The 13,147-nt window shown below is 36.4% G+C and overlaps 1 protein-coding gene across 7 annotated transcripts in view; it reads right to left on the reverse strand.

Annotated features, from left to right (window-relative positions):
• STOX2 (storkhead box 2) overlaps positions 1-13,147 on the reverse strand; it is a 197,626-nt gene that overhangs the window by 36,203 nt on the left and 148,276 nt on the right. The window contains exon 1 of one of the 7 annotated variants that reach the window (XM_058192792.1): positions 12,949-13,081. The exons of 5 other annotated variants lie outside the window; for them this stretch is intronic. In XM_058192792.1, coding sequence (XP_058048775.1) covers positions 12,949-13,066 — 118 coding nt within the window. In that variant the 5' untranslated portion in view covers positions 13,067-13,081. Of the gene's footprint in view, positions 1-1,484; positions 4,654-12,948; positions 13,082-13,147 lie in introns of those variants that run through there. One more of the 7 variants, XM_058192793.1, reaches the window with a different exon arrangement.

The following is a 13,147-nucleotide window of genomic DNA, read 5'->3' on the forward strand; positions in this document are numbered from 1 at the left end:
ACAACATCTGGTTGTGATGTAACATACTCTTTCATCCTGTGTTCACTAGGGGAACCTTCAAGGAGCACCAATTGAACAGCTCCAGCTAGAGTAATATTTAAAGCCTGATATATGGACAGTTATTATACATTCTTTCCACTCTCACTTTAGCTTTTATCAATCAACGTGGTCTTTGAAAAAAGTTCCTATTTGTTATAAACAAATCATTTCCCAAATCTGTTCCTTTCATGTCTTGTTTTGTTTTTGTATTGCATGCATGAGGTCGGAGGTCACTGGGCAAGAAATGTATTATTTTTCAGTATTTATACAATTCCTAGAAACTCACAATAGTAAATTAATGTTATTGCTACTGTATCTAAAATAATTGGAACTATACAACAATGATTACAAATTGTAAGGCTTGAACTCAAAATTACTGAAATTTAAATTAAAAGCTATACCAGGGGAAAACTGGTAGAATAATCAAATATTTGTCTTCTATTATCTTCTATTATTTGGTGAACTACTTCTTCCCAGTACTATCAAGGTATTTTCTCAGCTATTCCATTCCCTATCACTCCAATACAACTTAAATGAGCCCTATACATATATATTTAAAATAAGCCTGCTGAAAACAATAAAGTTTACTGTTTAGTAAATATGAATGGGATTGGAGTATAAATAACTTTTTTAAAAAATAAGCCCAGTTAACAGAATATACGTTGAAAACTAATGAAGTATTGAAATGTGTTTTGATAAAAAAAGTTTGCAAACAGAATTACCCAATTTAGCAATAACTATAACACTCCTGAAAATTCAAGTTGGATAATTATTTCTGACATTATCTCTCTCTCTCACACACACACACACACATACCCTTCCTTGAAAGTATACAGGCTCATACTTGTCTCTGAAGCAACTCTATGAGGAACTGGAAGCTTCACAATGTAAGATTTTAAACTTTGGTTTTTCCAAAGCCAGATACCAGATTTGATTGCATTATATTAATCTTAATAATCTCAAAATATTTCTAGGAAATGTGAGTTCAAATCATTCATAAACAGAACATGCCAAACATTCTTGAAATAGACGAGAAAGAAAACAGGTTTAAAAATCAAGTGGATATAAATTTAAATGCAAGTTTATGATGTAATAAATACAATCAACTTTTACAACAAGCACACAAGTAAAGGAGCAAATATTTTTCAGAGGGTATGTTAATTTACTATACAATTTTATATGATACTGGAAATCTACTGACTAAAAACAGATTGAATTGACATTCTTTCTTGGGCCACTGGAATACTCAACATCTTACACACAAATGCATAAACACATACATAGACATGCACACGAAGAACAAATATTCACTTCTGTTTTGGATTAGATTCTCAATACAAAAACCTAACTGCATATGTGAATGTGTTACGAACTACATTTCTACCATCTATATATGTGTCTTGTCTCCCTGTTGGACATTTCATTATCTATACCGGTATGTCTACCTGACTGGCAACATTAACTTCCCTGGGGCAGAGAGATTTTTCACTCTGACTTTACTGCACTCTGTGTTCTTGGCTATTCGCCAAATTTCCAGTTAAGCCACAGATCCTTTTTCCTAAATAAGAAGAGAGAAACCAGGTTTTTTTAAAAAAACAAAAAACAAAAAACATAATAGCTATAACAGTACAAATTATTAGTCAGAAAACTATAGCAAGGCAAGAATTGCAATTCCAATGACAGTGTCCTATGTGAAAGAGAAAAAAAGTGATAGAGGTAATTTTTCTTTTCAGTTGAATTAGGAGATAACATTGTTCTTAGAAGTGTACCCATTATGGATGACCTGGATGTTTCCAATATTAATCCCCACTGCTAGACTAAGTTATAAAAACTTTTAAACTTTTCACCACGGAGCAAGGCAGATTCATGACAGAAAACCTACTGTATTAGCTTCATTGATACTCATAGCAACTCTGAGATATTCTGTCCTATCAGCATAATATATATAATTTACAATTTTGGATGCTGTCCACTAACCAAATAATTTTATATTTTTTTCCTTTAACAATTATTCATTGAAATCCACATACCGGTACTTGCTTTCCTATATTCTAATCCATGTGGCCTATATTTTTAAAAGGTTATTTTCCATCATAGTAAAGGGCAGCAAAAAGGGTATATAAATTGTTCATGTCCAAAATACTAAGGTGCTGGAATAGAGACAAAGAGTTGTTTTTCTTTAAGTACCGCATTCCCATATGAATTATTTTATCTAGGGGGCTACATACCAAATATAGATAGTCAGAGCCAGTGGTAGGCAGGATGAAATCAAAACAGATTCCACTTCTACTTCTCTTCCCCCCCACCACTCCTTTTCTTTAAATATGTCTTTTATCTTTCTGATGTTTGCTTCTGTATGTTTCTCTCTCAGGCTACAGGAAAAGGAATAGGTCAGTCTCACCAAGGGTCACTTTAAAATTGAACTTGTTATTAATTTCTCAATTAAGGACACACATTACAGACTGAAAAGAAGCATGAAGTACATCTCATGTGCATTTTAGGTACAGACCCCACAATGTGGAAAGTTACTGCAGCTAATCAACATTGTGGTGTGGAAATGGAGTAACCCTTTTGCTAGTCTTGTGCCCTAAATAATCAAGTCGTTTCTTGTGTTCTTTCGTTCCTGGAAATTTGCTAAGCTTTCTTTGGAAATATTTTTTTATAAATATTGAAACTATGTATTTAATGCAAATCACATGTGAATTTATATTTGCAACATGCAAATCTGATAATGCAGCAACTGTTTTGATTTGGTTATGTATGTGCTCAAACAGGCCAAACTAAACATTCAAGAAAGTGATGCCACAACATGATGTAACTCAAAGCACAGCAATTATTTCTAAAAAAAAATTATTGGCTCAAAGTATTATAAAATCCTCTTCCGATGCTTAGTCAGAAACAGAATCATATAATTCCTAGTTAACTTCAGGGTCTATTTTTAATACACATACAGTATAACTTGATAGTATATTTTGGTCTTAGAAACAGTCACTGTTTTTAACAATAACACAAAATATATTTGCATATAATTGCTCTTAGCATTCTAAATAGCTACGTATTTCCAGACCATTAACAGGTGCTAAAACTACATTACATACTTTTTCTCTGCACAGAGGAATTATTTACAGGCTACAGAACTGACTATAGGAAATTGCTATGTAACCGAACGAACTACCCAAATCCAAGCAATCACTTCATGAAATAATTTGGTTTCTCCTTCCAGGGGAGGAGAAAGTAATTCCAAACTTTCCAACATCAGCCCTTTTATGATGGGTTACAAAGGGTAACGCCACCACGTTTCTAACTATGCCGAGCGTTACGGCGGCATGATGCTGAAAGTAGCTCTTCCTAAATAATGTCAATCAATCTGCAATCAGATAAACCTTAACACTGATCTCCTACGTTCCCCACCTCTTATCACATTAGTACAGACAGAAACCCTGCAAATCATAGGCAGGCAATTTAGTCCAAAATGGAATGAAAATAATCTACTCTGCAGCCTTTTAAAGATGCATTCTATAATCCCCAAAGATTCAAAAGCATTACCTCACCGCTGCTTTGAGACAAACTGAGCATTCACTCTGGGCTCTACCCAGCATTCCCTGGTTCACACAAAGACAACAGAGGTGTGACCAATCACATTGTGGCAAGCAGGCACTGTTTGAAAGCTCCCTCCCTGCACTGCCCATTGACATGCTCGCTGGCAGCCTGCTGAACTTGTTGTCATGGCAACACATCTTAGCTGCTCTCCACTGAGGTTTGTTATATTATTCAGCCCCTCTCCCTTTTCACCACTCACTTTTGCTAATTAAAAATTTAGGCCCACGTTTTGCGTTTTGGAGCAAACAGAAAGAAACAGACTCCTTGGTCTTGAGAAAGCTGAAAGTGCACAATTAAAAAATTAATTACAGGATCTGGTCTAACCTATCAAAGGTCCGCTGCTCGGACCTGGGCAGATGAACTTCTCACTCAAGCCTGTCTTTGTTTTACAGCAAACAAGCTCAGACCAAAAGCATCGCCTTCTACGTCTTGCAGACCATGCTGAGACAGAGACATCGTTCTCCTTAAAATCATGGCTTCTATACTATCGGCTGGCTAGAATACTTTCTCAACAGTGTTCTGAGTGCTCTTGTGAAGTGAGGCAGGAGAAAGGACAAAATGAAACTTTCCATGGCTAAACAGGACATTGTCAAGGAGCAATGTTATACTGAATATACAAAGCCCTACATGAAGTCTCTCAAATGACCTCATGGAGCTTTCCTTCAAATTGAAATGATGGGTAAAGTCATCAAAAAAGAGAAAGGACCTAAAAATGAATTACATCAGGATTAAAACTATATTGTCACGATGATATGCTTAAATAGTGAGACAACCATAGCTGACTAAATAGAAGGTCAGAAATAACAAACCTGTGAATGCACCAGTATCTTTAGGGCTACAAACCCAATGTGCCAGTGCGGGTTACTTTTAAGAAATTTAAGGGTTTTAAAAGCAAAGCAGTTTACCATTTTAAAGGATATTATTTGCTTTTTACTGGAAATTATTTGATTCCCTCCTTGAAAGAATGGTTAAACAATCTATGAGAATATGCTTTGATGTCCACATCACTTTGTAACTTCTTTTTGAGTTAGAATCCTTTAAATTCTAATGGAAACCATTCCTAGACTATAATCTAATACATAGATTTATATCATAGCTGAAAAATGAGGTTTTCTATCCACAGAGCCTATATTTTAACTTCATGTGAATTAAAATAATCTCATGGGAAATTATATTCCTAGTATTAAATCAATTTTAATCAATAATTTTTACTGTGTTAACTATGGTTCTTAATATATATGTTAGCTTAAATTTTAAGTGTTTAGATAATTTTAAGTGACATAATATATTTTATAATCTCATAAGTAATTAGTGATATTCGGAAAACCTGTTTTCAGACTAGATTTAGAATAGGCAATTAGAAAAAACTAATATTCTGCTGTGTTGTACATTTTTTTTATCAACAGGACATTTGGATTTGTTGTCATTTATAGAATTTGCAGATGACTCCTCTCTGTGTTTGAACACGTTTGCCTTCTGAATGGTTTATAGCTATTATCTCCATCATTTGCCCTTTAAAACTCCTGCCTCTACAGATCTTTGAGGGTCTTGATTTTTTCCTCAGGTGACAAAGATCCTTTTAAAAGAACTGTTAGATTTAGCCAAGGCTTTGTACATATATGCAACCAATGTGCAAAGGCAAGAAGTACCAATACTGCAAGTTGGGGGTGAGATTTTATATAACTGTTCACTAAGGTTTAATCTTCCTCTTGACTACTGAACAAATTAAATCCAAAGTTTATGGGTTCCTTCCCTGTCATCAAATCAGATAGTTGTTTTCCATCTATAATTGCCCATCTCAATAAAGGTACATTTCACTTTTCTGTCCTTGTATGAAAGGGGCCTCTTTATTCCTTAGGATCAGGGCCTTCCCCTCCCCCACCAGTTCTTGGATGGAAAGGGAGATAAACGATAAAGTGTATTCTGAAGTCTTGACTTGCAGGACTCTGCTATCATTTGCACCCTTTGGAAATCTCCACTGGCATTAGTATCGAAAAGGCTTTTTCCCTTCCATTTAATAGTGTTTAGACTCTTGGGAAACTGCCTAGACAAGTCCCTGCAGTTTTCTTGGCAAGGTTTTTCAGAAGCGGTTTGTCATTGCCTCTTCCCTAGGATTGAGAGAAGAATGACTGGCTGAAGAACTGAAGAAGCTTCTTTAATGAGAAGTGAAACATTTTCAAGGAAAACTTAAGAAGATCTAGTTGTCTTTTGAAAACCACCTTTGGGACAACCATGACCTGGATTACTGAGTGTCTCCATAGATATTTGACTGGCTCAAGGTCACCAGTGGCTTCATGCCTACAATGGGACTAGAACTCACGGTTTTCTGGTTTCTAGGCTGATGCTTTAACCACCACAGCAAACTGGCATAAAAAGGCAAAAAGGCTGTATTTTTGCACAACTTTCTATTAATCTGTCAGTAACAAGGACTAGAAAACTACAGAAACAGAAAGATAAAACTGAATAATTTATAAAGCATTGATACATCATCTCTATTATTAGACTAGTTATGCATTCATCCCTATATTCGTTTGTAACACAGCAATTGTCACAAGAAAATACTGTTCACAGACTGATAGACTGAAAGTAGCCTTACTTTTCTACAGGTAATCCAAGAAATGATTATATACAAAACTAACCTTAGTATTTGTGAAGTACAGATAGCTAATGTGAGATCTACAACATGATTTCTCAGAGTCTATAGGAGGCATATAAATGTAACATATAAATAAATAGCTAGTTGATTAGGTATTAACATTAAGACATCTAATAATAACATAACTATATGTTATATATTTATTATATTATATTATATATTATATTAAATATATTATATTTTATTATAATATAATATAATACAATACAACTGATATAACATATTACATTTTTGTAAGCCACCTAGAGGAGTGGCTCCCAACCTTTTGGTACCATGGACTGGTTCCGTGGACCGAGATTTTTCCACAGACTGGAGGAGCCGTGGTTTTGCGTGCTGCCTGCATCCAACGGATGGGATTTCCTTGTTTGCTGTGGCATGCCATGGCCCGATGCCAGTCCATAGACCAGGGGTTGGGGACCCTTGACCTAGAATAGCCCCATAGTGAAACAGGCAGCAAATAAGTTTAACAGATAACATATAATAATGACTGCTTCATAATTTACAATATAAATATTGAAACAAACGGGTAGAGTTGGGTTGTATAAAAGAGGAAGAGATCTTACTCAAAGTTTACTTCCTTTTTTAACTCCAGCACAATTTGTATCTGTGTGTGTATATCATTTTCCATCTCTTTTCCTAAACAATCTCAAGCTATGCAGATCTTAACCATGTAGCAATATTTGTCAGAAGGGTGTTAAAAATCAGATATAGTATCTTTAATAGGGTAAAATATATAACTTCATAAATTGCATATATCAAATATAGTTTTTTTTTAAATCACCCTACAACTCAAACACTGTCAAATGATAACTTTCAACACGTTATAATAAGGGATTCCTTAAGGAGAAAAATTAATAATGGTGGAAATGTATCTCTAGAGATACTTTTCATTTGTTCTACCAAGTACACACACAACAGAATGATACATGAATCCTAAAAAGGAATACTTTAAGTTATGAAGATTAGATGTCAGGACATTAACAGAAACTCTGCAACATGCTGCAGTTGCCAGTCTTAGCTGTGATTACTAAGTAAGGACTATCTGCACAATGGTTTTACTCACTGTCTTTTCTTATCTGAGAAAGAAAAGACTTATCTATTCAGAAAGTCTTTATTTATTTATTTGACTTCTCTGCTACCCATTTTGACTCCAAGTAACTTATAGTCATGCAATAAATAAGAACCATATATTTATATATTTAGACACATTAAAAATGTGATTCAAAAAATTCCTCAGTGTGAAATGGTTAGCAATGATTATGAAATGGCTATTGTATATAAGCTATGTATTCAAAGCAAATATGAAAGTTCTTAAAAGTGGATACGTACTTGTGGATACGTAAATGTGCATGCTCAGAATAGATTAATATTTAGAGGAAAAAGTTAAAATAGAAAATTCCAAACTTTCGGGAAAGAAATGGCAAACTGAAGATGGCTTTATTAAAAAGTGGATCCAATAATCAGGGGAAAAAAACCTAGCAAGTAGATTTCCCTTCATAATTCTTCTCTGGACACAAGACCAATGGTCTCTGTTAGTTTTAAGAACTCTGGGGGATGAGGGAATAGCCATCTTGCTTAAACTAGTTGTCTCCTTTAAAAGGACATTGGGTTTACATACTTCCTTTTCTACTCACTTTCAGAAATTAGCTTCTTTTCAGTTATTGGGAACCTTTGGATAAAGTACTCTTAAAACTCTGGATCAGTTCCCTTTGATCTTTAGAAAAAAAAGTATTAAATGCAAATTTGGACTCTAATTTTTTTTTGGCAGAAACAAGTGATTAAAACATTGATTTTGGAAAGATTCAAATAAAACTAAGGGTCCAGGTTTGAAATAAAATTTTAGAATTAATTATAAAACTCCTTCCTATGACAAAATGCTTTTTGTTTTGAATTATTTATTAAGAAGCATGTCAGGATGGAACTTTGAAGGTTGGACACTGAAGTTAACTAAAAATTATAATTAAAGAATGCTTAAATTCAACTTACAAATACAGAATGAAGCAAAATAACATTGGACTTACTGAAGAATATTTTTGAACCAATGCATCAAGAAGTTAAACAGTGTCTGCTTCCGTAGATGGAATGTATTTAAAAGAAAATTCATTGTTCAAAAAAGGCTTGTTAAACATTTGAATAATTTTGTGAGAAGGGACAAAGAAAAAATGAAAATAAATCAATAAATTCTATTATTGATTTATTTAAAGGGATAAAACATCAAGATTATTAAAAGTAAAAGGAAGGAACATAAAGTTGGTTTATTTGATCGAAATTAAAATAGATATCTTATCTCTGGTGACTCTTAATGGATTTTTGTTGATATCAGAAGTGAAGTGATAAGACTTTAAAATACTTAAAAATGATAGAGAGGATGGAAGTTGCAGGAACTTTGGGGGAGAGTGACCATGTCATATTGGAATTCAATATAATGCAGACACAAGCAATAGAACAAAATCAAGCTAGTGTCTTCAACTTTAAAAGAACTGATTTCAACAAACTTAGAGAGAGCTTGAGAAGAATTCAATAGATGAAAATATTAACGGGGAAAAACAACTCAAGAGGCTTGGAAAACTCCAAGCCTGATTATAAAAGCCCAGTCCACCACAATACCACTGAAAAAGAAAAATAAGAAATTCAAGAAGAAATCATCACGGATGCATAAAGAACTCTCTGATAAACTGAAAGACAAAAAGATAAGTATAAAAAATGGAAAGCGGGGCACATAACTAAGGCAGAATACCAGCATATAGCCCGAAACTGCAAAGATGAAGTCAGGAATGAACTAAGACTTGCAAGAAATGTAAAAAATAATTTTAAAAGTTTCTTTCAACATGTAAACAAAACAAAAACCAAGGAAACAATTGGTCCACTAATGGGAGATGATGGCAAGCAAAGAAATGAAAACAACTGCTTAATTCATTCTTTGCATCTGTCTTCCCGCAAAAGGAAAAAAATAGCACAATTTACCAAAAACAACTGTAAAGACAGACTAGGAATACAAAATGGTAAGAGAATACCTGTCCACCCTATATGAGTTCAAATCACCAGGACCAGTTGGATTACATTCTAGAGTCCTAGCAGATGTGATCTCGGAACCATTGAATCATATCTTTCAAAGATCCTGAAACACCAATAAACTAATAGGGAACTGGAAAAGACCTGATGCAGTTTGCATCAGCAAAAAAAAAAAAGGTGGGTGGGTGGGTGGGTGGGTGGGAAATGGATCTAGGAAACCACAAACCAATCAGCCTGACATAAATATCTGGGGAAATCCTGGTAAAGATCAAATAACGATTAGTGAACACCTAGAAGCAAGCAAAATTATAACCAGAAGCCAACACAGATTATGCCAAAGAAATTTTATTTCATTCTTTAACAATGTGACTAAACTAGTGGACCAGAGAAATGCTGTATATTTGGATTTCATAAGGCATTTGACAAAGTAGACCATAACCTACTTCTTAGTAAGTTAGAAAAATGTGGGATAGACAGCATCACCACCAGATGGATTTGTAACTGACTGACAAACAACACTCAACATGTAGTCCTTAATGGAACTACATCTAAATGGAGGTAAGTAAGCAGTGCGCTACCTCAGGATTCTGTATTAAGCCCAGTACTGTTCAATATCTTCATAAATGATTTAGATGAGGAAACAGGAGAGAATCATCAAATTTGCAGATGACACTAAGCTGGCAGGAATAGCCAAACACACAAGAAGGTAGCTCAAGATCCAGAAGAATCTCAACAGACTTGAATATTGGGTCCTATCTAACAAAATGAAATTCAATGGTGAGAAAAGTAAGATTTTGCACTTAAGCAAGAAAACCCAAATGTACAGATATACAGTAGAATAGGTAGAAACTGGCTCAAGAGCAATAACTATGAGAGGCATCTTGGAGTTCTAGAGAACAATCACTTAAATATGAGCCAGCAGTGTGCTGCCCACCACCAAAAAAGCCAATGCAATCCTAGGTTGCATTAACAGAAAGATAGAATCAAGATGATGTGAAGTACTTACTACCACTTAAATAAAGCCTTAGTAAGACCACACTTAAAATACTACATCCAGTTTTGGCCATCATATTATAAAAAGATGTTGAAACTCTGGAAAGAGCAACAAGGATGAAGAATGGCTGCAGGAACTGGGTATGTTTAGTCTAGTGAAAAGAAGGACTAGGCTGACATGATAGCGGTTGGGCTGCCACAAAAGGCTGCCAAAAAGAAGAGAAGGCTCAACCTATTGTCCAAAGCCTAAGAAGGCAGGACAAGAAGCAATGGATAGAAATTAATCAAGGAGAGAGGCAATCTAGCACTAAGGAGAAATTTTCTGACAGTGAGAACAATTAATCAGTGGAATCAGTTACCTTTAGAAGCTGTGGATACTCCATCACTGGAGATTTTAAAGAAGAGACTGGACAGCCGTTTGTCCAGAATGTTCTAGGGTCTCCTGCAAGGGATTGGACTAGAAAACCTCCAAGATATCTTCCAACTCTGTTATTCTATTATTCAGTCATAAGTTAAGGACTATTTGTAATGATAAAACAGGATAACCTATAGGGCTTGTATATAGATAAGAGATGGGATTTTGGAAGAAGAAATCATCTGTTGTATTTTAAGAGAAAGGAATAAGTAAATAAATAACAAAATAAATAAAATGATAATCAAAAAACAAATCTGCGAACATCTAGAAACAAATGAAGCTATAACTAGAAGCCAGCACGGGTTTGTTAAAAACAGATAATGCCAAACCAATCTTATTTCATTCTTTGACAGAGTGATAAAATTAGTAGATCAGTGAACTGCTGTGGACATAGTATACTTGGATTCTAGTAAGGCATTCAACAAAGTAAACCACAACTTACTTCTTGGTAAACTAGAAAAGTGTGTGATAGACAGCATAACCACCAAAAGGATTTGTAACTGGTTGACAATCCATACTCAACGAGTAATCCTTAATGATGCTACATTGACATGGAAGGAAGGATGCAGTGGGGTACCACAATGTTCCATCTTAGGCTCAGTACTCTTCAATGTCTCCATAAATAACTTAGATGAGGGAATAGAAAGGGAGTTCATCTAATTTGCAGATGACACTAAACTGGCAGGAATAGCCAACACCCAGAAGACAAGGTCAGGATCCAAAAAGATCTTGACAGACTTGAACAATGGGCCCTATCCAATAAAATGAAATTTAATGTGTAGAAAAGCAAGGTTTTAGTAAGCAAGGTAAGACGAAACCTGGCTCAAAAACAGTAACTGTGAGAGTGACCTTGGAGACTAGTTGATGGTCACTTAAATATGAGGCAGCAGTGTGCAGCAGCAGTAGCCAAAACAGCTAATACAATTCTTGGTTGTATAAACAGAGGCATAGAAGAAAAATCATGTTAAGTATTTGTACCACTTAGTATACTGGAATACTGCATCCAGTTTTGGTCACCACATTACAAAAAAGATGTTGAGACTTTGGAAAAAGTGCAAAGAGCAACTAAGATGATTAAAGGCCTGGAGACTAAAACATAAGAAGAACAGTTGCAGGATTTGGGTATGGCTTGGCCAGTGAAAAGAAGGATTGGGGTGACATGATAGCAACATTCCAGTATTTGAGGGGCTGCCACAAAGAAGAGGGGATCAACTTATTTTCAGATGGTATGACAAGAAACAATGGATAGAAACAGATCAAGTAGAGAAGCAACCTTGAACTAAGGAGAACAATTAACCAGTGGAACAGCTTGCCTTCAGAAGTTGTGGGGCTGAGCAAGGGGTTGGATTAGATTTACAGAGGTCACCAACCAGTGGTCTTTGGACCACTGGTTGTCCGTGAGAAAATTTTGGTGGTCTGGAGCGCACCCGAGCTGCTCCAGGTGATCAATGGCCAGTCCTGTGACTAGAGTATGGGACTGGCCAGGCAGCTTGTGGTGGGGCTGGAAATCTCTGCCATAGAGGGAGCTACATGCAACTTGCAACTTTGCAGGAGGTGCAATGTGCAAGGAGTAACGCAGCCCTCACCGGCCAGAACAAGGTAATGGTGCAAAGGGGTGGCGAAGCAGGCAGGCTGAAGCAATGGGTGTTGGCAACCCGTGGCTCTTTCTTCCCCCTGCTGCAGTTTCCTGTCGGCTGAACCCACCACTGGCTGTCACTGCCCCTCCTCCTCCCCATCACTCCTTGTCTGGCCTGAGAAGGGAAGGGCCAGGGATGGAGTTTCGCTCCATATTCCAGAGCGGGAGCAAAACTTCCATCTGTCGCTGGGTCTTGCGAGTTGTTTCTTCAGGCCTTGTTGGTGCTCTGTGCACCTCAGTCTCTTGGGGAGATGGCTGACTTCCTCTCAGCCTTGAGACTCTGGCCTGGGCTGGCTGTTTCTCTCCGATGCTGCTGTTGGTGCCTCCAGGGCCTGCCCACTGCTCTTGCAGCACAGTTAAATTTAACGTGCTTCACAATGGGGGAGATGGCGTCCGCTTCTCCTCCTGGAGCCCATTATGACACAGAGCATCGGCTGCAGCCGGGTCCGACGGGTGTCTTGGGGCAGATAGCAGGTCATGTGTCTCCCTGACCGACCAAGGTGCATCCAGCAACAACAAAGGCCAAAGAAGCATCTGCGAGACCAAGAAAGTGCTGGAGAATCATATACATACATACATACGTACATACATACATACATATATGTTTTCTGAGGTTTTTGCGGGTGTTTGTATGTAGGTCTTTGGTTATTCGGGTTTTCTCCCACGTAAAATTGGAAGTGTCTTGGTGATGTTTCGACGAAGTCTCATTCGTCATCTTCAGGCTGGTGTTTACAGCTTCGTGTTTCTAGGAGCAAGCATGAAACATGAAGCTGTAAACACCAGCCTGAAGATGACG

This window comes from Ahaetulla prasina, chromosome 8 (genome assembly GCF_028640845.1).
Source record: "Ahaetulla prasina isolate Xishuangbanna chromosome 8, ASM2864084v1, whole genome shotgun sequence".
In the NCBI taxonomy this organism is placed as follows: domain Eukaryota; kingdom Metazoa; phylum Chordata; class Lepidosauria; order Squamata; family Colubridae; genus Ahaetulla; species Ahaetulla prasina.